General features: G+C 41.9%; 1 protein-coding gene across 1 annotated transcript in view; it reads right to left on the bottom strand.

Moving 5' to 3' along the window:
- Nucleotides 1-418: 418 nt before the first annotated feature.
- Nucleotides 419-27,722, bottom strand: part of TENM1 (teneurin transmembrane protein 1) — a 696,753-nt gene continuing 669,449 nt past the window's right edge. The window contains exons 27-30 of the mRNA XM_030210273.1: nt 27,281-27,668; nt 25,448-26,668; nt 23,770-23,912; nt 419-1,241 (exon numbers count right to left, since the gene is read on the bottom strand). Of these exons, the coding sequence (XP_030066133.1) occupies nt 483-1,241; nt 23,770-23,912; nt 25,448-26,668; nt 27,281-27,668 (2,511 nt within the window). The 3' untranslated portion in view covers nt 419-482. The remainder of the gene's footprint in view (nt 1,242-23,769; nt 23,913-25,447; nt 26,669-27,280; nt 27,669-27,722) is intronic.

Below are 27,722 nucleotides of genomic sequence, written 5' to 3'. Positions count from 1 at the left end.
CACCTTTGGCGCCATGTTATAGAGTGAGGGGGTCACTGCTTAGTGCATTTTAGTAGAAGGGCCTGACAGATGTGTTCGAGTTGGCAAAGTAAAATGAAGAAATGAACATGCACCTTTTCTCCCTGTTACATGTTCTTAGGTTTCTGCTGTATTGCCTCTACCAAATGAAGAATGAAAACATTCCAGCTGAGTAAGTTTAAGGACGGTAGTGATTTCTAGCCAATCGTCGTTTTGAACTGCGCTTATGACAATTTTTGAATACGGCTGCACAAGATCTAGAAAGCTCCACGGCCATTTCCTAAAGAGTTTAAACAAACAATATTAAAATACCATCTTTTGTCACATTTAAAGGCAGTTGGATATGTTTTTTTTTCCTGTATTTACATTTACAGAATTCTGATCTAGAAAATCAATACAATAAACCATTTTATGTTTAAAAACAGGCAGTCTTTGGTGATGCAAAGGCAGGGAATGTTTGTTTGTTACCTCCTGCCTATTTCGCTCTGTCTCATAAAGTGAATATTGTTGGCACTATCAGAAAGTTCTAGATACTGCTCCACAGATAACACAAAGTATCCGTCATAGCCTGGTACCTTCCCAGTGCTTAGCAGTTGATGTTTTTCTGCTTCTGTCCATGCCCTGATGCCCTCTTCCCCTTCTTGTAGTCGCCTTTGCTCCTTAGACCAAGCCTGAGCCACAGCTCTTTGCCTGGCTGTTTCTAAGACGTGATTCTTCCCTTCCTCTACTGTGGTTCCATATCGGACATTAAAGCACAAGGCGCCATGTTGAAGCTGTATATCTGCAAACCTTCTAGTCCTCCCATTCACTACAGAAGTCATCTGGGACACAGTGACATTGACGCCATTTTCCATAATGCGTCCTCCACCCGTGTTGCCAATTAAAGCCAAGTCTTCTTCCAGGGAACCCAACTTGATGAAGTAATGAGTATCGCGTCCCTCGATGGTAAAATGAAGGTTCTCCAAGTAATGGGCATTGTTGAGGATGGCTGCAATACGTCGGCTGTCTTCGTTAGCCACGCCTATAATGTCAGCAGTCACTAAACCATTCTTAATGGCAAATTTGATGCCTTTTCCAAAAAATGAAGGTATGGCTGCAAACCTGGGCTGTTTTTGTCCTTCAAACCCCCTTCCATCAGCATACTTGGGAGTCATAGGGAGCTGGTCCAAGGAAATAAAATTTCTGAGTTGTTTTTGTAGCTCACACTGGATTCCAAGAACAGTCTGAAAAACAAATAACATGCTTTGAGTGAGGCATGTTTTTTTTTTTACGATTAGTTCTATAATAGAAAGTTTCAATTGATCTCTGCAGAAGCCTGAATGTACAACTCCCCTTTTCACTAAGCTCTATGTCTCTAAAATTACTCAAAACAGAAATGTTGTGAAAGTACAAATGAGAAGACAGGGCTAAAGTCACATTAGGGAATAACCTTTGTTGACAGAAATATATATATATATACAGCATGTTTGTACTTTGTTGATATATATATTGCAGCAAAAAGTACAAAATCTGTATGAAACTCTTAAAGCAACAGAACTATTGAAACTAAGCAGTTTTAAAGATTTCATTTAAGAAAAATGAACATTAGCCAATTTTAGTTTTCCCCCGATCTTATATATAACGCTTGGGGTACAAATCCCGCAATGCACTTGTCTCATTCTTGGTTCCCACATATTTTTTTCCTTGGAATTTCTCCTCTTATTATTAGCATTTGTATAGTGCTACCAGACGCACGTAGCGCTGAACACCTGACACAGAGAGACAGTCCCTGCTCAGTAGAGCTTACAATCTAAAAAATACAGACAGACAAGACAATTAAGGCGAGGGACGTACTGGGTGAGAAAGGAACAAGGGGAGGGCAATTGAGTAGTGGCTAGGAGCCAAAAGCAGTGGTGAAAAGGTGGGTTTTCAGCATAGATTTGAAAACAGGTAGAGATGGAGCTAGATGTACAGGCTCATGAAGTCTATTCCAGGCGTAAGGTGCCGCGAGGGAAAAGGAACGAAGTCTGGAGTAAGCAGTGAAGGAGAAGGGGGACGACAAGAGAGATTTGTCCAGTGAGCGGAGTTCACGGGGAGGAGTGTAGGGAGAGATGAGAGTGGAGAGGTAATGGGGGGCTGCAGAGTGGATGCCTTTAAAGGTCAGTACGAGAAGTTTAAATTGAATGCGGAAGCGGACAGGGAGCCAGTGAAGTGACTTGAGGAGTGGGCTAGTGTGGGTATAACGATTTTGGCGGAAAATAAGTCGTGCTGCAGAATTTTGGACAGACTGGAGAGGAGAGAGATGGCTGAGTGGAAGACCAGTGAGAAGCAAACTGCAATAATCCAAGCGAGAGGTGACAAGGGTTTGTATAAGGGTTCTGGTAGCGTATTCAGAAAGGAAGGGGCAAAGTTTGCTAATGTTGTAGATAAAGAAACGACAGGTTTTGGCGATCTGTTGAATATGCGCAGAGAAGAAGAGAGAGGAATCAAAGATGACTCCAAGGTTACACAAAATGTAATGCTTGGGCAAAAGAAGCACTGTCTCAAAACGGAGGGGCCCTTTTACTATGCGTCAGTAAGCCCACTGCGGTTTTACCGTGTGCCAGTCTGGAGCTACCACCGGCCCTACACAGGCGCCTGTGCTAGTTCCACCCCAAGTGCACAGCCTTCCCGGCACTAGTGGAAATATTTGTAAAAGTTTCCACAGGGGTTTACCCAATGGTAATTGTGCAGCGCTGCGTGCTGCCCGGTTACCGCTGGGTTAGTGCGGGAGCCCTTACCGCTGCCTTAATGGGTGATGGCAAATGCTCCCCCCCACCATCTGGTCATGCAGTAAGAGCAATCTTACCGAATGACCATCCACCTTATAACTGAAAGAGAAAAACGCCTAGATTTCGACCCAAATCGGGAGATAGACGTTTATCTCACAAAAACGAATAAATCGGTATAATGGAAAGCCGATTTTGGACGTTTTCAACTGCACTCCATCGCGGAAGCGTACAAAGTTGACGGGGGCGTGTTGGAGGCGTGGTGAAGGTGGAACTGGGGCGTGGCTATCGGCCGAGGAGAGATGGGCGCCATTCGCCGATAATGGAAAAAAAGTATGCGTTTGTAGCTAGAATTTAGGGCACTTTTCCTGGACCCTGTTTTTTCACGAATAAGGCCCCAAAAAGTGCCCTAAATGACCAGATTACCACCAGAGGGAATTGGGGATGACCTCCCCTGACTCCCCCAGTGGTCACTAACCCCCTCCCACCACAAAAAATGATGTTTCACAACTTTTTATTTTCACCCCCAAATGTCATACCCACCTCCCTGGCAGCAGTATGCAGGTCCCTGGAGCAGTTGTTAGGGGGTGCAGTGGACTTCAGGCAGGTGGACCCAGGCCCATCCCCCCCCCTACCTGTTACAATTGTGCTGCTTAATGCTTAGTCGTCCAACCCCCCCAAACCCACTGTACCCACATGTAGGTGCCCCCCTTCATCCCTTAGGGTTATAGTAATGGTGTAGACTTGTGGGCAGTGGGTTTTGAGGGGGATTTGGGGGGCTCAACACCCAAGGGAAGGGTGCTATGCACCTGAGAGCTGTTTTACCTTGTTTTTTGTTTTTGTAAAAGTGCCCCCTAGGGTGCCCGGTTGGTGTCCTGACATGTGAGGGGGACCAGTGCACTACGACTCCTGGCCCCTCCCACGAACAAATGCCTTGGATTTATTCGTTTTTGAGCTGGGCGCTTTCATTTTCCATTATCACTGAAAAACAAAAACGCCCAGCTCACAAATTGTCGAATAAAACATGGATGTCTATTTTTTTCGAAAATACGGTTTGGTCCGCCCCTTCACTGACCCGTTCTCGGAGATAAACGCCCATGGAGATAGACGTTTTCGTTCAATTATGCCCCTCCATGTCTTTTTTCAGCCTTTTTACCTGCTGCGATAAAAAGGGCCTCAGTGAGCGGCAAAAACAGCCCATGCCGCTAGGGCAGGTCCCTTTTTTTTTACCGCAGCTTTAGTAAAAAAGCACCTGAGTTAGCAACCTGACTTGCAGGCTTTTTGAATTTATTTTTGGAGAAGAGAAAGCTAGTTCAAATTCTTTAAGATCTCATTTTTAGCCTCTAATTTTACTTTTGAGAAGAAATAAATAGATTTAGGAAATGCCTCCTGCTAGTTCAAAGCTATCATTACTTATTGATTCAAGGAAATAAAATTTAAGAAACCAAAATATATTTTATTTAGATAGATTTTTCTCACATCTTTTTCAGTAGTAGCTCAAGGTGACTTATATTCAGGTACACTGGATATTTCTCTGTCCCAGGAGGGCTCACAATCTAAGTCTGTACCTGAAGCAATGGAGGGTTAAGTGACTTGCCCAACATTGCAAGGAGCAGCAGTGGTATTTGAACCAGCCACCTCTGGATTGCAAGACTGGTGCTCTAACCACTAGGCCACTGCTCCACTCAGCAGCATTCCATGTAGAATCACCAATAATAGCAACACTCCAGAATCACCAATAATAGCAACATTCCATGTAGAATTTTCAATATTTATTTAGATTTTGCTCACACCTTTTTTTTTCAGTAGTAGCTCGAGGTGACTTACATTCAGGTACACTGGATATTTCTCTGTTCCAGGAAGCCTCACAGTCTAAGTTTCTACTTGAGGCAATGGAGGGTTAAGTGATTTGCCCAAGATCAGAAGGAGCAGCAGTGGGATTTGAACTGGCCACCTCTGGATTGCAAGACCAGTGCTCTAACCACTAGGCCACTCCTCCCACTTTGTATTATAAAGTGATACTTTTTTAGTGGGCTAATTTTCTTGACCTGCTTGACTTGACTATGGAAGCTGCAACCCTTCATCATTTTTGAAAAATAGAATCTTGTTTTTGAGACCTACATAGTAACATATAGTAAATGACGGCAGATAAAGACCTGAACGGTCCATCCAGTCTGCCCAACAAGATAAACTCGTTTTACATGGTATGTGCTACTTTAAATGTATACTCCAGTTTGATTTGTCCCTGCCTTTCTCAGGGCACAGACTGTAAAAGTCCGCCCAGCACTGTTCCTGTACTAAAGGTTCTGAAGCTAAAGTCGAAGCCCCTTAAAATTTACACTCCAGCCCATCCATATCTATTCAGCCACGATCAGGGCAAAGACCGTAGACGTCCACCCAGCATTGGTTTTACTCTCCAATTACCGGTGTCGCCACCCAATCTCTGCTAAGATTCTCTAGATCCATTCGTTCTACACAGGATTCCTTTGTGTTTATCCCACAAATATTTGAATTCCATTACCATTTTCATCTACACCACCTCCCGCGGGAGGGCATTCCATGTATCTACCACCATTTCCGTGAAAAAATACTTCCTGACATGGGAACCATGAACATTGAACAATGGACACTAGATTGGTGAAGTCACAGAGTGATTTTGAATTATAAAAATTTTACACTGATCCGGGGCTCGCATCATTTCTTGAATTGCAACATCCCATTGAATACGTAAAGAAGGCTTCCCTCCTAAGTCAACTCAAGCTACGTAGCCGATTCTTTTTTTTTTTTTGAGACTGTTATAATCTGGTACACCATAATAGGCAGGAGTGGAGGTAGGGAGTGCTATGATGGTAGAATGGTGTTTTTACATATCTCGAGTCTTTTTTGTAATACACCAAAAAAACTGAGCACAAATCATAATTTTATATTTTATAGACATTTTTAGCATTAAACATTTCTCACACAAAGAAAGTTTCACACACTTTTGTTTTATTAAATTTTAACTGCCGGGCCCTTGGTCATTCTTCTAACTTTTGGAGATCCCTTCTCATCGTTTCTACTCCCTCCAGTATATCCACTCTATTGGCTTTCTTCGTGTCATCCGCAAAAAGGCAAACCTTTCCTTCCAAACCTTCAGCAATGTCTCTCACAAATATATCAAACAGAATAGGCCCCAACACCGACCCCTGAGGAACTCCACTGCTCACCTTCCTTTCCTCCAAGTGGATTCCATTTACCACCACCCTCTGTCACCTGTCGGTCAATCAGTTTCTTATCCAGTTCACCACTTTCGGTCCTAATTTCAGCCCTTTCAGCTTATGACCTGATGAAGGAGTACTCCTGAAACCTACTTGAGGAGTTCATAAAGGGGTTTTTTTTTTTTGCTAACTGCAATAAACACTGTCCTTAGCATGCCCTTGTGCAGGTTTTCCCCACGCACTAAGGCAATTTACACCACAGCCATAAAAATGGTCTTTTTCTATTTTTTTGTACATAAGAACATAAGAATAACCATAATGGGTCAGACCAAAGGTCCATCTAGCCCAGTATCCTGATTCCAAAAGTGGCCAAGATAGGTCACAAGTACCTGGCAGAAATCCAAATAGTAGCAAAATTCCATGCTACCAATCTTGGGGCAAGTAGTGGCTTCCCCCATGTCCATCTCAATAACAGACAATGGTTCTTTCCTCCAGGATCTTTCCAAACCTTTTTTAAACCCAGATACGTTAACCACTGTTACTACATCCTCTGGCAAAGAGTTCCAGAGCTCAACTATTCGATGAGTGAAAAAATACTTCCTCCTATTTCTTTTAAAAGTATTTCCATATAACTTCATTGAGTGTGCCCTAGTCTTTGTACTTTTGGAATGAGTATAAAATCGATTCACTTCTACTCGTTCTACACCACTCAGATGTAAGGACTTTATTCATATTTCCCCTCATCCGTCTCTTTTCCAAGCAGAAAAGCCCTAACCTCTTTAGCCTTTCCTCATATGAGAGAAGCTCCAGCCCCTTTATCATTTTGTTTGCTGTTCTATGAACCTTTTCTAATTCCACTATATCTTTTTTGAGCTATGGCGACCAGAATTGAATGCAATACTCCAGGTGAAGTTGTACCATGGAGCGATACAGAGGCATTATAGTATTTTGGCTCTTATTTACCATTCCTTTCCTAATAATTCTTAGCATCCTGTTTGCTCTTTTGGTGGCTATCGCACACTGAGTAGCTGATTTCAGCGTTTTATCTACAATGACACCTAGAACTTTTTCTTGGATGCTGACCCCCAAAGTGGACCCTATCATCAGGTACTATGATTTGGATTACTCTTTCCAATGTGCATCACTTTGCATTTGTCCACATTAAATTTCATCTCATATTTGGATGCCCAGTTTTACAATTTCCTATGGTCTTCCTGCAATTTGTCATAGTCCGCATGTGTTTTAACAACCTTGAATAGTTTTGAGTCATCTGCAAATTTAATCACTTCACTTGTCATTCCAATGTCCATATCATTTTAAAAATGCAAAATAGCACCAGTCCCAGTACATCTCTGTGGCACTCCATTATTCACCCTCCTCCATTGAGAGAAATGACTATTTAATCTTACCCTCTGTTTTCTGTCCAATAACCAATTCCTAATCCACAGCAGAACATTGCCTCCTATCTCATGACTCTTTAATTTTCTCAGCAGTCTCTCATAAGGAACGTTGTCAAAAGCTTTCTGAAAATCTAGCTAGACTACATCAACCAGCTCACCTTTATCCACATGTATTAATGGTCATGTGCTAATGTTGCCATTAACATGAGGCAATTAAAAAAAAATTAGCATGTGTGCTCTTACCGCCCCCTACTTTGCAGGTGGTAAGGGCTCATGATCTATTCCTGTGTGACCCAGTTAGCATGCACAGGAATGCTCCCTCAAGATAAAAATTAAGTATATTTTTTAGCACGGGTATATTTGGCTTTTACCATGCAGTCAATGGGACTAATAGGACCTACTACTACGACTACTATTTAGCATTTCTATAGCGCTACAAGGCGTACGCAGCGCTGCACAAACATAGAAGAAAGACAGTCCCTGCTCAAAGTTTTTTTCCCAAGGCAGTGAAGAGCCCACCCCCACCCAGAAACCCACCAACAATACATTTTAATATTAGCTAGGTTAAAATTTTTAAAAAAGGTTGTATTTCTCATGTTGGTGGGTTTTTGGGTGGGGATGGTCTCAGCAGTGCCCAGGTTAAAAAAAAAAGTGTAGGCAGTTTTCTGGGAGGAGGTGGGCTCTGCAGTGCCCAGGACATTAAAAAAAAAAAGTCTTATATTTAATGGGGATGTGTAGGGGGTAGGACAGGGCTGATACCTAGCTATGGAATGGATGGTGGGGAAAGGAAGGGCTGATACCGGGCTACAGGGATAGATGTGGGGGGATGGGGTAAGGTAGAGAAGGGAAGGCCTTATTTTGTATCCCAAGAAACACTATGCATACTTATATACATAGTACCCACCCACATTAGCTCTGGGCCCACCCAAAATGTCAGGTCTGGCTACGCCACTGGTCTACCTGCTCGTTTTTGGTGGTGGAGGTGGTGGCAGGGAGGGGCAAAGGATAAGGAATTCATATTGGCAATGGGGGAAAGAGGAGAGGAACAATTCAGCATTATCACCTGCAGCATTTGGGGTGGGGCACACCACCCCTCATGCCCACCCTGAACTAAGTCTACGATTAAAAGGAAATTTCCTCACTGGTGTGGTTTACAATAAAAACAAACAAATTTGTCTTCTAACTTGCTCTTAAAAACTTTTCACTTCTCAAACAGTGGAAGTTATAAAAAAGTTTACTAAGTTAATTCACTCACAAAGATATCAGATTGGAGGAATTCTGTCCTGCTTATCAACACGCTGGACTATTTGCTGAGCAGCTTTCTCATGAGTCTTAAAAAAAACTTCTTCCTTTTATATCTTTGTGATGCTACCAATTTTTTTGGCAATCCTCTTGCATAAATATTTTTTAACAGTTTTTAGTTCATAATATATAAGAACATTTCTTATTGGAAATACTGTGATAAAGTCACATCCAGGATAGTTGGGTTGAGGCAGTTTCAGTCTGAAATACAAGTCCCAGAAGACATTGCAGGCAAGGAGCCAGAGGGGGAGATGAAGAACCCGGACTGGACTCCTAGGTGCAATCAGGGAAGACATGGGTGTAAGTGGGCAGGTTGTGTAGAGTGGCTGCCACTAGGCGGAAAGAGAGTTGGGAAACCCTGTGTGCAGGAGCTCATCATTGGTCTCATTAGTCTAATGCTTAACTCAGCTGGTTTTGGGTGTGAGGAAGCTAATGGAAGGGGAATGATTGGTGGTGGTAGCTGAAGCCAGGGATTGATTAGGCAGGTGGGAAGGAGTCCCAGGAGTTCAGTTCAGTTCAGGAGAGAGGAGCTGAAGGAGAGAAGCAGTTGCAGGCTGAAAACCCTTGGGCAGAGAGGTCCCTAAAGTATTTGCAGGCTGAAATCCCTTGGGTGAGAGGAAGTCCCAAAAGTATTGAATTCACTGTGAAGCTGATGCAGGGGAAAACCCTTGGGTAGAAGGAGTCCCTAAAATATTGAACTCTCCTGAAGGTAAAGAGGATAGAAGGTAGAAACTGCTGCTTGGTGACTGAACTGTGATGATGAACTGAAAGAACTGTTTGTCTTGGGAATTGAATTACTGTTTATTGGGCACTGGATAAAGAGCCCAGACTGGAGCCTGTAAGCCTGTATTGAATCCTGGTATGTGCTATGCTGCTGTTGGAACTGTGTACTAGAAACCTGCATGGAATAAAAGTCCTTAAGATTGAAGTTACTGGTGGACATCTATTTCTTCATTGTACCGGGAGCCTGTGGCTGGAGGAGATTATTCTATCCTTGGCTGCACAAGAGAGGTACCTGGTTACAATACGGATAAGAAATGTTCTTATATATTATAAACCAAAAACTATTAAAAAATGGAAGAATTCTGAGCTTCTGAAGTCTTTTTTTCCACCCACATGATATCTTTGTGAGTGAATGGACTTAGTAAATTTTGTTACAATAAAAATAGCCTTTATATTGTCAGCTCGCATTCTGTTCTTGAAGAAAAAGAATTAAAGACAATCAGTGGGATATGGAAGAGAGTAACAAGCACACTTTACACCTCTGTTTTGTTTTCTAATCGTTAGATGCCCTTAAGTACTTTGCAAAAGTCATGGTAGTTAGCACCCTACTGTTTGAAATTTAACAAGTCTTGGCTGCAGCACGTTACCTATTTGTGGAAATCTTGGGAAAGCAATCTTGAGAATTAGAAGGTAAAAATAAATTCTGGGCCAACTAATGTTACACTTACATAAGGCTTTGTGAAAAGCCTGTGGTAGGTCTGCAATTTTCAGTCATATAACAGTTGGTCACTGATGGCCATTGTTGAATTTTCCTCTTGTGAAAAAATGTATTACTGCTTCTGTTTGCTACCAATATGTACTTCTGTTCCTTCAACAGTTTTGATTTTATATGGTTCCATCACAGAAATATAGAAAAGAAGATGTCGGCACAGAAGGGCCATTTGGGCTACCCAGTTTGCTTATTTTTACTGGACTGACGTAGATCTTACTCAACCTTTGGCCTCCTACCTCTTTCCACCACTATGATCTCTTTAAGGACAATTCAATAAATTTCCTAGCACTGCATATTTAGTGCCAATTCTAGAAAGTTATCTTGGCTCCAAGATTCTATTATATAGTATTAACATATGGTTGTCACTGGTGCCCAAGTGTAGGCGTGCCCTTTTATACCATGTTAATAATAGGCATAAGTTGGTGTACCTAGCTGCTCCAAGTGACATTTGTAGTTTATAGCTCACCCATGCTCCACCCATCTGTATGTCCTACCTTGCAATTTGGTGTTATGGCACATAAGCACTACCTTGTAGAATAGCTCCTAGTACTCACAGGTACCTGTCAATTTGATCATGCCTTTGATATGCATAAGTGACAGATACCTCTAGACGCCAGTTTATAGAATTGCCCCTTTTGGACTAGATTCTATATATGGTGCCAAAAAAATCGGCACTGAAAAAAGCACTATTCTATAAGCTGTACTTAAAGTTAGATCTAGTTTATAGAATACGGTTAATCTGGGGAATCACACCTAACTTTAGGCATGACCATTTGCACCAACTGAAACGTGGTGTAAATATATGCACCTAAATTAGGCGCATATCCCCATTATTCTATAAAAATGCGTGTTAATTCTAGGAATGTCCCCATTACACCTATGACCCTCCCATTTCTGTGCTCCCTTTTTCAGATCGCGCCTAAATTGACATGCATAAATGCTATTTAAACCTAATTAGTGTCAATAATTGCTTGTTAAAAGCAAAGTATTGGTGATAATTAGCTTGTTATTCAATTAAATAGTGCATGCAATTTTTGGGAACTTTTATAGAATTAGGGGGGGTTTGTGTCTACCCTATGCATGTGTGAATTTTACCATTGTTTTGGATTCTATAATTGCATTTGTATCCCACATTATCCCACCTCTTTGCAGGCTCAATGAATCTCTACTAAAGTCAGTTCTATGTATCCAGTACCCTCTCATTGAAAAGTAATTTCTCACATTCCTTTTGCATTTCATTCCCTTCAGCTTCTTAAGTAGTGATAATGCATTAATGTATGTCAAAAATTCAGAAATTTACACTCAGCATGTGCTAAAAATCCATTATCATGCATTGCTGGTAATGCATATTTTCATATTGCTGGTAATGCATATTTTAATATTACCAATCTTGTGGGAAAAATCTGAGCCAATGTGCAATAAAAATTAACAAACTGCATGTGTACAAATGCATGCAAAGTACCTCATTAATATGCAACTAGATCGATGCAGATTGTTATAAATATTATGAAACAAACAGAGAGGGTATACAGCATACATAGAGAGTATACAAAAAAAAATTGTTTTTATCAAAGGAACGGCTAACACAGGAGTTGACCGTGACTGTCCTTCCCGACAGGACGGCCTGGCTCAAAAGTTTTTTATTTTATTCTCAGAGGCATTGGACATTTATACATCTTGTATAATTTACAACTAAACTCTGACCCCTGAGGCAGGGGTTACTTGACGCCGAAACACGGCCCGTGCCGGGTCATTTTTCAATAAAATACTCCTGTTGTCCCAGCCTTGAAGGCCCAGTGTTGCTTTTTTTGTTTGTATGACTATTATGATCCATCTTAATTTATGGCAGTTTACTACGTCACAAGTGGTTTAGGAGCCATTTTACTATGCCGCATAGGTGCCTACATGCGTCGACTTTGGACTACCACCCAGCTACCATGTGGTCTGGGCATAGGCGCCGACTCCGTGGGTGCTGTGGGTGCTTGAGCACCCCCAATATTTTGAAACCTGCCCTTGTTGCCTTCCTGCTGCCCAGCCAGCTCTTAAAACTAATTTTACTTGAGTGAACGGCAGCACAGGCGCCCCATATAAGAGGCTTGGGGAGGCTAAGCCTCCCCAGCCCGCCACTGCCCCGCCCCCCACCGTACCTTTAAATATTATAGTTTTGCTGGAGTCGCGGGCAGCCGGCATTGAAGACATGGGCAGGCTTACGCCGGTTCCAGCAGCCTTCCCTTCCCTCATTGCAAGTCAGATGATGGCTCCGCCCTCTTCTGACGTATTTCCTGTTTCTACGAGGGCGGAGCCATCATCCGACTTGCAACGAGGGAAGGGAAGGTTGCTGGAACCGGCGTAAGCCTGCCCATGTCTTCAATGCTGGCTGCCCGCGACTCCAGCAAAACTATAATATTTAAAGGTACGGGGGGGGGGGGGCAGGAAGGAAACAGGGCAGATGGGAGAGGAGAGGAGGGTTGCTGCACATGGTGGAAGCAGGGGAGAGGAGAGTTGCTGGATGGAGGGAAGGGGAGAGGAGGGTTGCTGGACATGGTGGAAGAAGGGGAGAGGAGGGTTGCTGGATGGAGGGAAGGGGAGAGGAGGGTTGCTGGACATGGTGGAAGAAGGGGAGAGGAGAGGGCAGGGGAGAGGAGGGTTGCTGGATGGAGGGAAGGGGAGAGGAGGGTTGCTGGACATGGTGGAAGAAGGGGAGAGGAAGGTTGCTGGATGGAGGGAAGGGGAGAGGAGGGTTGCTGGTGGAAGAAGGGGAGAGGAGGGTTGCTGGATGGAGGGAAGGGGAGAGGAGGGTTGCTGGACATGGTGGAAGAAGGGGAGAGGAGGGTTGCTGGATGGAGGGAAGGGGAGAGGAGGGTTGCTGGACATGGTGGAAGAAGGGGAGAGGAAGGTTGCTGGATGGAGGGAAGGGGAGAGGAGGGTTGCTGGACATGGTGGAAGAAGGGGAGAGGAAGGTTGCTGGATGGAGGGAAGGGGAGAGGAGGGTTGCTGGACATGGTGGAAGAAGGGGAGAGGAGGGTTGCTGGATGGAGGGAAGGGGAGAGGAGGGTTGCTGGACATGGTGGAAGAAGGGGACAGGAGGGTTGCTGGATGGAGGGAAGGGGAGAGGAGGGTTGCTGGACATGGTGGAAGAAGGGGAGAGGAAGGTTGCTGGATGGAGGGAAGGGGAGAGGAGGGTTGCTGGACATGGTGGAAGAAGGGGAGAGGAGAGGGCAGGGGAGAGGAGAGTTGCTGGATATGGGTAGATGGAGGGGAGGGTAGGGGGGGAGAGGAGGGTTGCTGGACATGGAGGGGGAGGGAGGAGTGAGGAAGGAGATGAGATAACAGAAAAGGAAGAGAGTAGAAAAACTGCACATGGATGAAGAAAATAGGCAAAAGCTGGATCCACTGGACAGTCAAGTTTGCGGAGGACCCAGCTTTTACTTACGGATGTAGGACAAGAAATGAGAAGAAAGGCGGAAAGTAAACAAATAAATGGAAAGGAGGCCCTGGAAACGGAGTTAAGAGGACAGATATCAGCAGAATCGGATACTGGGCCAGCACAATCAGAAAAACAAAGTCACCAGACAACAAAGGTAGAAAAGATTATTTTATTTTCATTATAGTGTTTGGAATATGTCCACTTTGAGAATTAGGTGTTCAACATTAAAAGTTTATTTACTTATTTATGACATTTTATCCCACATTAAACATGAATTAGGATGTTTTGTGGCTCTACATGAGAATTGTGATATTATGATCCCTTGTTTCAATATTGTTGACGGTCTACATTTTCCGTATGGGTGGTATATTGGTGTATTAGGTTCTGCCCAGTGTAATATTTATGGTACAGTAAGGTTCTGAGTGTGTTTTTGCACAAAGTTGTGCATAGTGTTTTGCAGTTCAGCGATTGTGGTTAGTATATGCTTTGAGCAACCACTTTATTCTTGGACATATGATACATAGCTAATATCTAAATTTAATAAAAGGTATTAATTGTGACATTTATTTATTTATTTTTCTGTGTGTGATCAGACAATTATGGATTTAAGCTCCACCCCTGGCCCCACCCTAACCCCGCCCCTTTAGCCTCCCCAAACAGTTGGGCCACCGACCGCCTATGAACGGCAGTGAAACAAGAAGAGTACAGCTGGCTCTGTCTTCAGCTTCTCCTTCCCTCTCAGCGTCCCGCCCTTGCATAAACAGGAAATGAGGGCGGGTCCACAGCTGAGCTGAGAGGGAAGGAGAAGCTGAAGACGGAGCCAGCTGTACTCTTCTTGTTTCACTGCCGTTCACTCGGGTAAAATTAGTTTTAACTAGTCAAGGCTTTTTGATTTCATATTTTGATGTCACATAAATCAGTTAAAACAAGCTGATAGTTTAATGCATTTTGAATTAAATATGTTTTTTTTAGACAACAGTAAAATATTTACAAGGGTTTGAAGACTTTTGCACGGCCCTGTATCCTCCACCCCTCTAACTGTCCTGACCTGAGGAAAGAGGTTTTGGCCTTTGAAAGCTAATTGAAAAATGTATTTAGTCCACTAAAATGATATATTTTCCATTTTTTGTTGTATTTGTATTTGTATTTGTTAACCTATAGTATAGTGATTGAAATATGTCAGTTTTTGAAATTTGCATCTCTTTATATTTGCACAGTATAGGGGGACTGAGGGGTGGGACTGTTCAGGGAAGAAGTCCTGGTGCAGGTTGCAGGCAGCCTATGAGTGGCGCTGCCACTGCCCAGGTGAAGACTGCAGTAGACAGAATTTTAAGGTATTGGGGGGGGGGGGGGGGGCGCACTGCTTGTAAAAAAAAAAAAAAAATTTCAGCACCCCCAATCATTTTGAAAAGTTGGCTCCTATGGGTCCGGGTGGTAATTTCATTTTTTACGCACGTCCACGGCACTAACCAGGTGGTAACTGGCATTGTACGCACGTAGACCATTACCGCCCGGTTAACGCATGAGACCTTACCGCTAGGTCAATGGGCCCAAAATGGACACACTAATTTTCATTTTGCTGCATGCCCATTTTCGGCCCCCCCCCAAAAGTCCTTTTTTGCAGGTGCACTGAAAAATCAACCTGCGCACATCCAATACATTCATCTATACCAGCGCAGGCCATTTTTTGGCGCACCTTAGTAAAAGGACCCCTTTGTAAACTAGCCCTGAGAGCAACAGCAAGCTAAAGCATGAGATGATGTTCTTGGGCTCCACCCGGAAATGCTTAAAGGAGCATGAAGCACCAATTATGAATCACCCCCAGCAAAGACGAATCCTTCCTTGCACCAAATCACCTCCGAAAATGAACTTCTACGATCCCCAACAGATGTCCCTCTCTCCAAAAAGGATAATTTGTAAGCCCTGTATTTCTGGATCACAATCCTGTCCCGCACTCAAATGCAATAAACCAGTCCCCTTCTGATCTGCTGCCTACCTCCTAAGTTCTCTCCCTCTTACCTGGGTGCTAATGGAGCAGAGGGTGGGTAATTTTGTGGGTAAAATGATGCTTTTATCATGGAAACTGCCTTGAATATTGCTCTGGTTGGCAATAATTGTCCAACGTAGCACAACACAGACAAACGTCTAGGATCTAGATCTTGTTGTACTGAAAAAAGAAATCTATGAAAGCACTTCAGTCCCATACTCCCCTAGGAAAATGATTCCCATGTAGCCCTCTGGCCACATGTTATATATATATATATATTGTTGAAATCCTTTTTGCTGTAATAGAGGTCTAGCAGCTCAGACTGCAGGGAGCAGAGAAGTAACTAGGTAATGAGGCATTTGAAAGAGAAGTGAGCTCTGACAAGGGGAGACTTTTTGTGTATTCTCTCAGTGGCTGTTTGATTGAATACCCACTAGAAGAATGTCTCTCAGATCAACTGAATGAAGTGGGTAGTTAAAATTATATAGAATTCTCACATACCCAGGGGGGCTGGCTTGCCTGTCAGATTTACTAAATGATGCAGGCCTCATTATGCTTTTCTTTCTGCCTACTTAAATAGGAAGTGAATGGCACTTGAAGCAGTATTATATGCTAAAAAAAACCAGCTTTGTGCATGTTTCATTTGTCCACTTCAATTAAAAAAAACAAAAGAAAACCTATTGTATTTGAGATATTTATGAACCAATTGAATCTCACTGCTGATTTAACGGATAAAAAAGAAATATCAATAAAACAGAGAAAACACGTTAATAAATCAATGGTATAGAAAAGAAAGTTCATGAAAATGACATCAGTATTATATTCTGCCAAAAAAAATCCTCAGATCTTGAGAATACATATTTTAAGTAGATTGGTGGATGAATTTATTCAAGTAAGGTTTTGCCAATTAGACTTGCCCATACATTTAAGGACAACACTGGCTGATGCAGCAAGCTAGAAAGATCATATGTAAAGGAGGAAGTTACTTTATTTAAAAAAAATGTGAAGGTTAGCTCATGGTGGTCAGTTTTTGAAGGATGTATGGAGGCAATGCTATAACGTTTTGTCTTCTACAGTTGTGCATTTCTCGATAATGTATCGTCTTAGGTCTGGCACTGTGTTTGACTGTCTTATTTTCTGTTGGCCATCAGACTAATGAAAGCAGCAACTAGAAGCTGAGCCCACAAGTAAACAGACCAGAGGTGATGTTGCTCACATAAGCTCTTCAGTGGCGTTCCTAGAGGGGCTGACACCTGGGGCGGATCGCCGATGCGCCCCGCCTCCCGGGTGCAGCATGACCCCCCTGGCGAAAGGACACCCCCCCACCCCAGCGAAAGAACCCCCACGGGTGCACGCCGCTGGGGGGGGGGGGGGTGCCGCGCGCCGGTCAGTGTCGTTCGTTTCCATGCTCCCTCTGCCCCGGAACAGGTTACTTCCTGTTCCGGGGCAGAGGGAGCATGGAAACGAATGACGCTGACCGGCACACGGCACCCCCCAGCGGCGTGCACCCAGGACGGACCACCCCCACCGCCCCCTCTTGGTACGCCAGTGAAGCTCTTTAAATTTAACTATCCATTGTGGCACGTGCCGAAGGCGCACACCTAAGGAGCGTGAACATGGAGCAGGATGTGCTCCTTTGTGCAGTCTTGGCCAGATTCTATATAAGGTATCTAAAACATAGGCGCACTGGAATAACGCTCATAGTGCTATTCTATAAACTGCATCTACAGTTTATAGAATAGCGCACAGGCTGGGGGAACGTGTGTACATGGTAGGCACGGCCATTTACACCACTGATAACCTGGTGTAAATACCTGCGCCTAAATGTACCCGCGTTCCCCCAAATGTATAACAACACACGTAAATTTCTGATAACCCTAAAATCTTAGGAGTTATTATTGATAGCCATCTTACACTAGATAGCCAAATTAATGCCAGTATAAAGATGTTTTATTCTATGTGGAAGCTTAAACGTATAAGACCTTACTTTCTGAGAGATATATTCCGTAACTTGAGCCACACAGATTATTGTAATGGAATATATGCAGGTTGTAAAGTACAGCTTATGAAAAAACTCCAGACAGCCCAAAACACAGCTGCCAGACTGATATTCAACAAAAAAAAGATTTGATAGCGCTAAACCTCTTCGAATGAAACTACACTGGCTCCCTATCAAGGACCGCATTACTTTCAAAATTTGGTCTCTGGTCCACAAGATAATCTACAGAGATGCCCCAGGATATATGATTGATTTAATAGATCTTCTGGCCAGAAACAGAATCGGTTCATCAGGTACTTATCTGAACCTTCACTATCCAAGCTGCATTGGACTCAGATACAAATCAACCTATGCATCCAATTTTTCTTACTTACGTACGCAAATGTGGAATGCATTACCAAAGAGTGTGAAAACGATGCACGACCATCAAAACTTCAAGCAAAGTTTAAAGACCTATCTGTTTTGCAAGGCCTACCCTATTGATTCTTCTTAAATGCCTCAACTCTACAATGCATCTATACATACATGGCAATGGACATTTTATTTCTTATTTCCTTGTCCCTTATTGTACCCATTTACCCTACCTTACTTGACCCTTTTTTCTAATTGTATTTGTTTAATACCTACCGTACTTGGCGTACAACATTACGGTATTTTGTAAGCCACATTGAGCCTGCTAATATGTGGGAAAATGCAGGATACAAAGGTTACAAATAAATAAATAAATATGATTGACGCTCCTGACAGGCCTACACTCCTCCCATGGCCGTGCTCCCTTTTCAGCTACACATGTTGGAATTTACATGTGCTTCTTTTTAGAATACACCAACAAAGAAGTGTGTGTAAATTACAATTATTTCAAAGTCATCGAACTTTACCACTATAAAATACAATATTCATTCAAATCCGAGGTGGTAATACTACAAGTACTGTGCAACTTACTTGTTATACACATATCCTCTAGGAAAGAGAGACCTGGCAAAAAACCAGAAGATAAGTGTTGGCTTAGGTCTTTTTTGCTTTCAGTCACACTGCTTCCAATTGCTTGAAAGGCAAATAACTGATGACAAGTGAATACTTAGGTTTATTCGCCTTCAATCATTACTTCCAGCAGCATTTAAAATTAAAAAAGAATAAAAAATAAAAAACGTAAAAACAGAGATGAGAAATTGTGAAGAGAATTGAGATATCAGCAAAACGTGAGTTTTTCTGCCTATAAAGAGTCAGTTCAGTGAGTCTGTAAAGTAAAAATATCCAGACCGCTGATGTACAGAGGCATTTTCTCGCGTCAAGTGATCTCGTCTCTTTGAAAACTCTCTTTCCTAGAGGATGTGTAAGTTGCACAGTACTTGCAGTATTACCACCTCGGATTTGAATAAATTACAATTATTGCCAATTAGTGATTGATAATTGGTTGTTATTGGCCAATTGTTATCACTAATTGGCTCATTACTCTATTAAGTAGTGTGCGTAATTTGGTCTGTGTGTGTTCTAAGGGTGTGTCTGAATAAGAAAGTTTGTTCCTTTCTTATTTTATCAACATGCTTTTTTTTTTTTTTAAAGACTGGCTGTAGCTTGCTTGGTACACCTGGATTATATTTTCCAGGTCTTATGGGAATGCTGACTTTGTCAGCTTTATTATAAGCCAATGGTTCCAAACCTGTCCTGGGAGAGACTCCAGCCAATCAGGTTTTCAGGACATCAACAATGAATAATTATGAGAGACATTTGCATACAATGGAGGATATCCTGAGAATCTGACTGGCACAATATCTAACACATTTTCCACGAATTATCATACTAGGCACCTTTAATATTCATTTAGAAAATACATCTGCCCCTATTATTTATGCATTTTTTAACTCTGCAGACAATCTCTCTCTAATACATCATGTGACAGTCCCTACACATTCTGCCGGGCATGTATTAGATGGTAATTTTTTGTATTATATGGTACTTTTTCTTCCAGTTCGCTATCTTTATCCCTAGATAAATTCTCAGTGACACCTTTCCCTTGGTCAGATCATCACTTTATATAATATTTTTGTTCTAGTATACTTGCTTCTAAAAATTTCCAACAAAGGCACTAAAGAAATAAGAGACTTTTGGAATACGACTTTGAAGAAAAGCTTAATTCCAGATGAACAGGCCCTGTTGTAGAACACAACTTTATCTAGTGTATTAGATACTTTAGCACCATTCAGAACTTCCACACATTTATCTAAAGGAAAAGGACCATGTTATAATAGCAATTTAACACTAATCTGAGCTCCATACCCCCTACCCCCTAACTCCGAAACAAAGCAGGCAAATTATGTCTATGGCTTCACATCTATGCAAATGAATTTGTAAAACTAGATTTAGGTCTTAAGTTCTAGATGTTTAAGTTTAGGTGCATTTATAGTTGGAAGTTTCCAAAATTTGACTGAAAATCCTCCTCAACTTAGGTGCCTAAGGGGTCCTTTTACTAAGGCATGGCTAAAAGTGGCCTGCAGTAGTGTGAGTGTGTATTTTTGGCATGCACTGGGCCAGTTTTTACTGCGTCTGGGAGAAAGGGTGTTTTTTTCAACGGGCCAGGAAAAGGGCCTGCAGTAAAATAGAAACCAGCGTGCTCCTATTTATGGCCTGAGCCCTTAACGCCACCCATTGATCTAGCGGTAAGGGCTCATGTGCTACACACGCGGTGACTGGTCAGCGCGTGCCAACTGCCGATTAACGCCGGAAATGCTGCCTGCGGTAGGAAATAAAAAAAAATAATTTGTCCCGGCGTTATGGGTGCTCACCAAGTCTGAAATTACTGCCAGGAGGGCGCATTAGCTTGGTAGTGGTCTCACTTTAGCACGCGCTGTAAGAGCGTAGTCTACTGCACCTTTGCTAAAGGGCTCCTAAGTAAAGCACTGAGCATTATCCAAAAATTGATCCCTTAGTTTACAAGTTAAAAGTAAAGGATAGCTGATAAAAGGAGGGCTTTTGAATGGTGTCAGAAAGAAGGACACGATGTTCCCATAAACACTTTCGAAAAGCTGAGCTGCATCTTTTTAGTTTGAAGAGTTAGAGATCAACTAATGGTGTTCAATCCAAATGAAAGAAGTATAATCATTTATGCTGGGGAGGCCAATATTTAAAGCTATTTCTTTGAGTCTGAAAAATGCCTACCCTCAGTATGGCCAGCCTGCTTGCCAATTAAGGACCTGTGCTGTGGAATGGCAATACATATGTTGAGCTCCAGTTAAAAGAGGTGTTCCATAGCAAACATCAAGGTCTAGTGAACTCAAAACAAATGAAAGGAAAACAATTCTGAAAACTTTTGGAGCTTCCATATTTGTGATTCCGCTTTGAACATTGAGTTCCATATTATTTCCACCTGACAAGTATCATAGAATTGGGAAATCAAAGCTGAACACAGGGTTCCACATAGGGATCAAAATGCTCTTCATTGTTCCAAAATCTAAAAAAAATGTTTATTGTCTTTCACTTCTCTTTGTAAGTTTACCTCAACTTTTCAATCAAAACTGTCTTCCATTTTCTTATAAACACAGGGGCCCTTTACTAAACCAGTTACCGTGGCATAACATCAGACTTTATTTATTTATTTGTTACATTTGTACCCCACGTTTTCCCACCTATTTGCAGGCTCAATGTGGCTTACATAGTACCGTAAAGGCGATCGCCAGTTGGTTGAGAACAAATACAGGTTATATTGTGGTCAAAGTGAGGTAGGTGTGTATGAGGCACCGTGATGATGGTGAAAATTTACGGGTCCTTTTACAAAGGCGCACTAGCGTTTTTAGCGTGCGCTAAAAATAAGCGTGCACTAAATGCTAGAGATGCCCATATATTAGCGCGCACTAAAAATGCTAATGCGCCTTTGAAAAAGACCTCCTTAATGTGGTACCTATTGGAGGCATTCCCGGTATTTTCCACTGCAGGTTGTTCATTAACCTTCACATTAAAGTGCTGTACCTGCTCCTGGTTAACACGAAGCACTTTGAGCCTTTTGTTTAGGGGGCACTAAGTGGTCCCACGTTAACTCAGCATTAGTCAGTGCACGTTAAGTGCAGCATGTAAACTGCCAAACACCTTCCATGCTTGTGCTCCATCCATGCCATGCCTCCCGACACAAAAAACACTAACGAGGGAATATGGGCTACCATGAAGATGGGTTGTTTTATGACGAATGGCAAAAAAAACCAGAAGAAAACAATCTTCGCAAAAAAACCAGCAATGGACAAAACAGCGAAGATGACTAAAAAAAAAACCAAAAAATAAAAATATATATAACAAAAGAATAAAAGTGAAAACGACATTTTGGTTATAAACACTTAAAAATATTTATTAACCATAAAAAGTGATGCAAAATAAAGGAGAAAAGGACCTGAAGAGTTATTTATACAGCCGTATTAAATAAAACTCTTTCATAAGTTGTTCTACATATCAATAAAAAACATCTGATATAGAAATAGAGAAAGACACTCTATATGGTGAGAAGACTCTTGACGCAGGCCTGACCGGCCGAAACACAGCTGTGTCAGGTCCTTTTCTCCTTTAATTTGTATTGTTTTTTATGGATAATAAATATTTTTAAGTGTTTATAACCAAAGTGTCGTTTTCATTTTTATTCATTTTATATATATTTTTTTATTTTTTGTTTTTTTAGTCATCTTCGCTGTTTTGTCCATTGTTATTTTATGACGAGTCATGCTATTTTAGCACAGGTCCCATTTAATGCAATGAGACCCTGTGCTAAAATATCATAACTTGTGGTAAAATAATATAACTTAAGAGTAGCCCACGTTGATAACTTACCCTCTAAGGGCCTGTTTACTAAGCCGTACTGTAGGTGTGCAAACCTTTTAGCGTGCGCTAAAAATTAGAACGTGCTAATGATAAAAAGTTAGCGTGCCTATAGTTTGGCTTAGTAAACATGGCCCTAAATGTGCAGTTTACTGTGCGGTAACTACTGGAGTGCAGGAGTAGCCTAGTGGTTAGTGCAGTGGACTTTGATCCTGGGGAACTGAGTTCAATTCCCACTGCAGCTCCTTGTGACTCTGGGCAAGTCACTTAACCCTCCATTGTCCCTGGTACAAAAATAAGTACCTGAATATATGTAAACCGCTTTGAATGTAGTTGCAAAAAAACCCTCAGAAAGGCAGTATATCAAGTCCCATTTCCCTTTCCCTAGTTGAGATTCTACATGGAATGTTGCTACTATTGGAGGTTCTAGATGGAATGTTGCTACTATTGAGATTCTGTTGCTACTATTTGAGATTCTACATGGAATGTTGCTAGTGGAGGAGTAGCCTAGTGGTTAGTGTAGCAGACTTTGATTTCGACTCCTACCCATGACTCTCTTACTCAGCACCCTCACTTATCACCCCTACCACTGCAATTTCCCCACCCCTAGCTGTCTGTTCGTCTGTCCAATTTAGATTGTAAGCTCTGTTGAGCAGGGACTGTCTTTTTCATGTTGATTTGTACAGCGCTGCGTAAGTCTAGTAGCGCTATAGAAATGTTTAATAGTAGTAGTAGTATTTATTTATTTTACTGAGAGCAAGGGCTAGCATATTTCTACTAAACCACTTTGAATGTAGTTGTAAAAACCTCAGAAGGGCGGAATATCAAGTCCCAGTTACCTTTCCCTATTTGAGATTCTAGATGGAATGTTGCTATTCCACTAGCAACATTCCATGTAGAAGCCTGCGCGGCCACATTGCTGATCTGCAAGGGCAGGCTTCTACATGGAATGCTGCTAGTGGAGGAGTAGCCTAGTGGTTAGTGCAGTGGACTTTGATCCTGGGGAACTGTATTGGGCAATCAAGCCATTGTGACATCACTGATGAGGTTGGCTCTTATTGGTGGAATGAGTGGAGAGGAGTAGCCTAGTGGTTAGTGCAGTGGACTTTGATCCTGGGGAACTGAGTTCAATTCCCACTGCAGTTCCTTGTGACTCTGGGCAAGTCACCTAACCCTCCATTGCCCCTGGTACAAAATAAGTACCTGAATATATGTAAACCACTTTGAATGTGGTTGCAAAAACCTCAGAAAGGCAGTATATCAAGTCCCATTTCCCTTCCCCCCCTACCAAATTAACGTAGCTCTGCATTAGCAGTTACTGTACAATAAATTATAGGTTAAGTGCTTAATAAGGCTTAGTAAAAGGGCACCACAGTTTGATATTTATTCTTCTGATTACCAACCTTTCCAGGATCCCACTCTTGGGTTTTTGTTTGGAGCTTTAAAAGTTCATAAGTTGATTCAAAACTTTCTGTTTCTGGTTTTGGAAATCCAGGAAGTGCATTATGTAACTGAAACCCAAACAGCTCCAACCAACTTCCAATGTCTATAGAGCAAATATAATAATAATAATATTAATAAAATATTGAGGTTAAAAAATGTAAAACTATGCAGTGGTAATAAATATTTTATGTTACAATAGGCATGAATAGATTTATTTCAAAACACCATTTGCGCACATAGTGATAATTTTAACTTACTAAATGATTTTATAGATACTAATACAGGTATCTAATTGAGGCCTTTTTTATCAAGCTGCACTAGCGGTTCCCACACAGCAATGCCGACGGAGCCCATTCAAAGTGAATGGACATTGTCGGCATTACCATACCGGAAACTGCTAGCCATGGGTGTAGTCAGACTTCGGCGGGAGGGGGCTCCAGAGACCGAGGTGAGGGGGCACATTTTGGCCCTCCCCCGGCACCGCAGCCCCCCTCCATTGCCGACCCCCCCCCCGCCGCCGCCACCACCAACAACAACTTTGACCCCCCCTGTCGATGACCCTCTCGACCCCCATCCCACCGCCAACCCTCCCCCACCGCCACTTACCTTTGCTGGCGGGGGACCCCATCCCCCGCCAGCCGAGGTCCTCTTCTTCCGGCGCAAGGCTTCATTCAGTTTCTGAGTCTGACATCCTGCACGGAAGAAGAGGACCTCGGCTGGCGGGGGTTGGGGTCCCCCGCCAGCAAAGGTAGACGACAGCGGGTTGGCGGCGGGAGGGGGGTCGAGAGGGTCGTCGGCAGGGGGGTCCAGGGCCAAATTTACAGGGGCCCAGGCCCCCATGGCCCCACGTAGCTACACTACTGCTGCTAGCGCTGCTTGATAAAACAGGCCCTAAATGCCTTTGATACCTTTCAAAATTATAATCTACTGTATAATTACAATAGCAAATTCTGTGCATCTTTCAACAGACACTACTGCTTTTATTTTTCATGGTCAATGCAATGCAAAAGAATCTTTGTAAAAGTGATATTATTAACCACCTTTTGCTGACAGTTGAATAATATTTAAGGGACCCTTTTACAAAGGCGTACTACCATTTTGTGTGCGTGCTAAAAACAAGCGTGTGCTAAATGCAAGAGATGCCCATATATTTATATGGGCGTTTGTAGCGTTTAGTGCACGCTAAACATTAGAACGTGCTAAAAATGCTAGCACACCTTTGTAAAAGACCCCCTAACTTTGCAACTATCATACCATATTAATATTGAAAGTGATCACTCTGCTGGGATAGTTTGTCTTTCAGAATGATATTTAAATGCAGCCTAGAAATTAAATACCACAATAGTTTCATAAACCAGCAGTTTGTTTTCTAATGCAATATTTTCTTCTCTAGATTACATAAATTAATAAGAAATGTAAAAGTTAGAAATTTAACATATAATTTATGAATACTATCATTCTACCTTTAACTTCTCAATATACACAAGAGCTTTTTAAAAAGAGAGCGGACACATTGATGTGATCTTCCAGTGTTTTGTCGAAAAATACTATGAAGCACTCATGCTAAAGGAGACATGTCGGTAGACATAAGCTATTAAATGATAACTTCATTATTAGTAAATAAATACTGATATTCACCTGTAGTGTACTTTGCAACATCTTGAATCTTGCCAACTGGGTAATTGTTTTCAAATGCATACAAATTAAATGGCTTGGGGTTGGTATTCAACTTATTCCATATTTGATGATTGGGTGTGGCCCAGCGACCTGCAACAACATCATAATCCCTTTGACCCAGATGCACTAATTTAGTTAGAGAATCGTACAGTCCTCCATAAAAGCCAATAATAACTTGGAAATCTGGATTAGTGTCCTGATAAACATCTCCATAGGGTGTATACAGAAATTCTTTTATTACTTGTCCCCTACTGCTGAAGACAGCTAATGGAGTTCCTATATTGTCACATGCAACATAATATTCTTCTCCACTGCTTAATTCCATAGCAATCAGATGACCTTGAAGATCATAATATAGTGATGTTATCTCTGAGCTGGTATGATTATATAAATGAGTAACTCTAATTGGGTTAGCAAGGTCAGCATAAAAAAACTGCAAGTGTAATCCGTGGTTTGATTTGCTTGCAACTCGTCGCCCAAGTCCATCATAGCGGTAGTGAACATTCCAACCAGAAACCTTATTGTAAGCCTTGTTTAGCAGACCATTAGAATTGTACTCAAAGATGTCATTGCCTCTTTGCCTCAGGAAGCCATCTTCATCCATTTTATACTGAATTTCTCCCAGTCTAGTGATGCGGTCGCCAAGATCATACCTTAGTGGTGTAAGACGTGCACTGTTTCCATGACTAAGCAAGTTGATGTTTCCATTAAGGTCATAACTATAACGCCACTGTGGTTTATCATTGATGGAGACAGTCTGAAGTTGCCCATCAGCATCATATTCATAAAAATACTTGGTTATATTTGCATCAACACCTACCCTTATGTCACAAATTATCATGTGACCCATATTGTCATACTGAATGGTCATCCAATAAGCAATGGCCTTCAAAATTTCATATTGTACTTCAATGACTTGACCGTTGGAACTGAAAATCTTGGTATGCTTCATCACAGTAGTGGTTATAACCTGGTTTAAATCATAATTTATGACACTGAACTTTCCAAACTGTTCAGTCCTTCCAGAGACATCCACGTATCGATAAAGGTCAATAGGGAGGGGAGTCTCATTTATCATGGCTTGCATACTGGTGACCCGGAAGTTGTTGTAACTGTAGTCAAACCGAGCGTTTACAAGTCCTTCTTCACTAAATCTGAAAATCTGACGTCCAACCAAAGGACCTAATTATAATAAATAATAAAACAATTATCATTATATAACAAACATAAAAGCAGACATAAATCAAATTTCTCAGAGCTACACGCCATTTTTAAAATTTTTATAAATGATTCTAAATATTAGAGTCAATGCAGGTCATGCAGCTTACTGCAGAATATAAAGGATATGTTTTCCTTGAAGTTATCATTAGTGAGTTTCATTAATTTATGTAAGACTATAAGGGGCCCTTTTTCTAAGCTGCATTCTCTCTTTCTACTTCAACATTACAGACCTTACTTGATGTTGGGCTTTACCCTCATTTCTTCACTGCTAAGCAACCTCTCTTTGTCTTATGATTTCTAGAATTCCACCACCTTCTCTGACGGAACGTTCCATGCAAAGACCTCTTAGTCTATGTTGTCCTTGAGTCTACTGTGCTCCAGTCCTGCATTTCAGGAGTTCATAATGGAGAGGCGCAAGACTGAATTCCATTAATGAAAGTTGAGTTATAAAAAAAGAATCTCTGTAAACATTAGTTTTGTTGGAGTATATTAAATAGGTTAACTTATGAAGATACTTTAAAAACAATTATAAATTGATTTTGTATATTCTTCCTGTGCATATTTGTAACAAACCTGTTTGCCTGTATCTGATGGTACATATGAATCCATCGTGCATCAAGTGTATTGTTTTGATGACCCCAGAGGATTCTTCATAAGTAAATGTGACTTGAGTAGTGTCATAGAGGATCTCTGACAGTCGTGACTGCTTGGTATACTTGTAAAGAACCCTGCGCCCCGTCCCAAGATAAAGAGTTTGCAGCAGGCGTCCATCTTCACTGAAATCCTGGATGAAAGAGGAACCACTATCTGGAGGGATGTAGATATTGCGATAATACCCCACAGAAAGCATTGTTTGCATGCCATGATGCATCATGTTGGGCATGGTGACTGAGGACAGGTAGTCAGAGTGGTCATACTCAAAAATGTAGCGACGTTGGCTGTGCAACAGAAGGTTCACTGACTGAAAGAAAAAGAAAGGAGCAATCGCAAAATTGCTGAAAATTGGCATTTGATT

The sequence above is a fragment of the Microcaecilia unicolor genome, chromosome 7 (genome assembly GCF_901765095.1).
Source record: "Microcaecilia unicolor chromosome 7, aMicUni1.1, whole genome shotgun sequence".
Lineage (NCBI taxonomy): Eukaryota > Metazoa > Chordata > Amphibia > Gymnophiona > Siphonopidae > Microcaecilia > Microcaecilia unicolor.
This window is presented reverse-complemented; position numbering and strand designations above follow the sequence as displayed.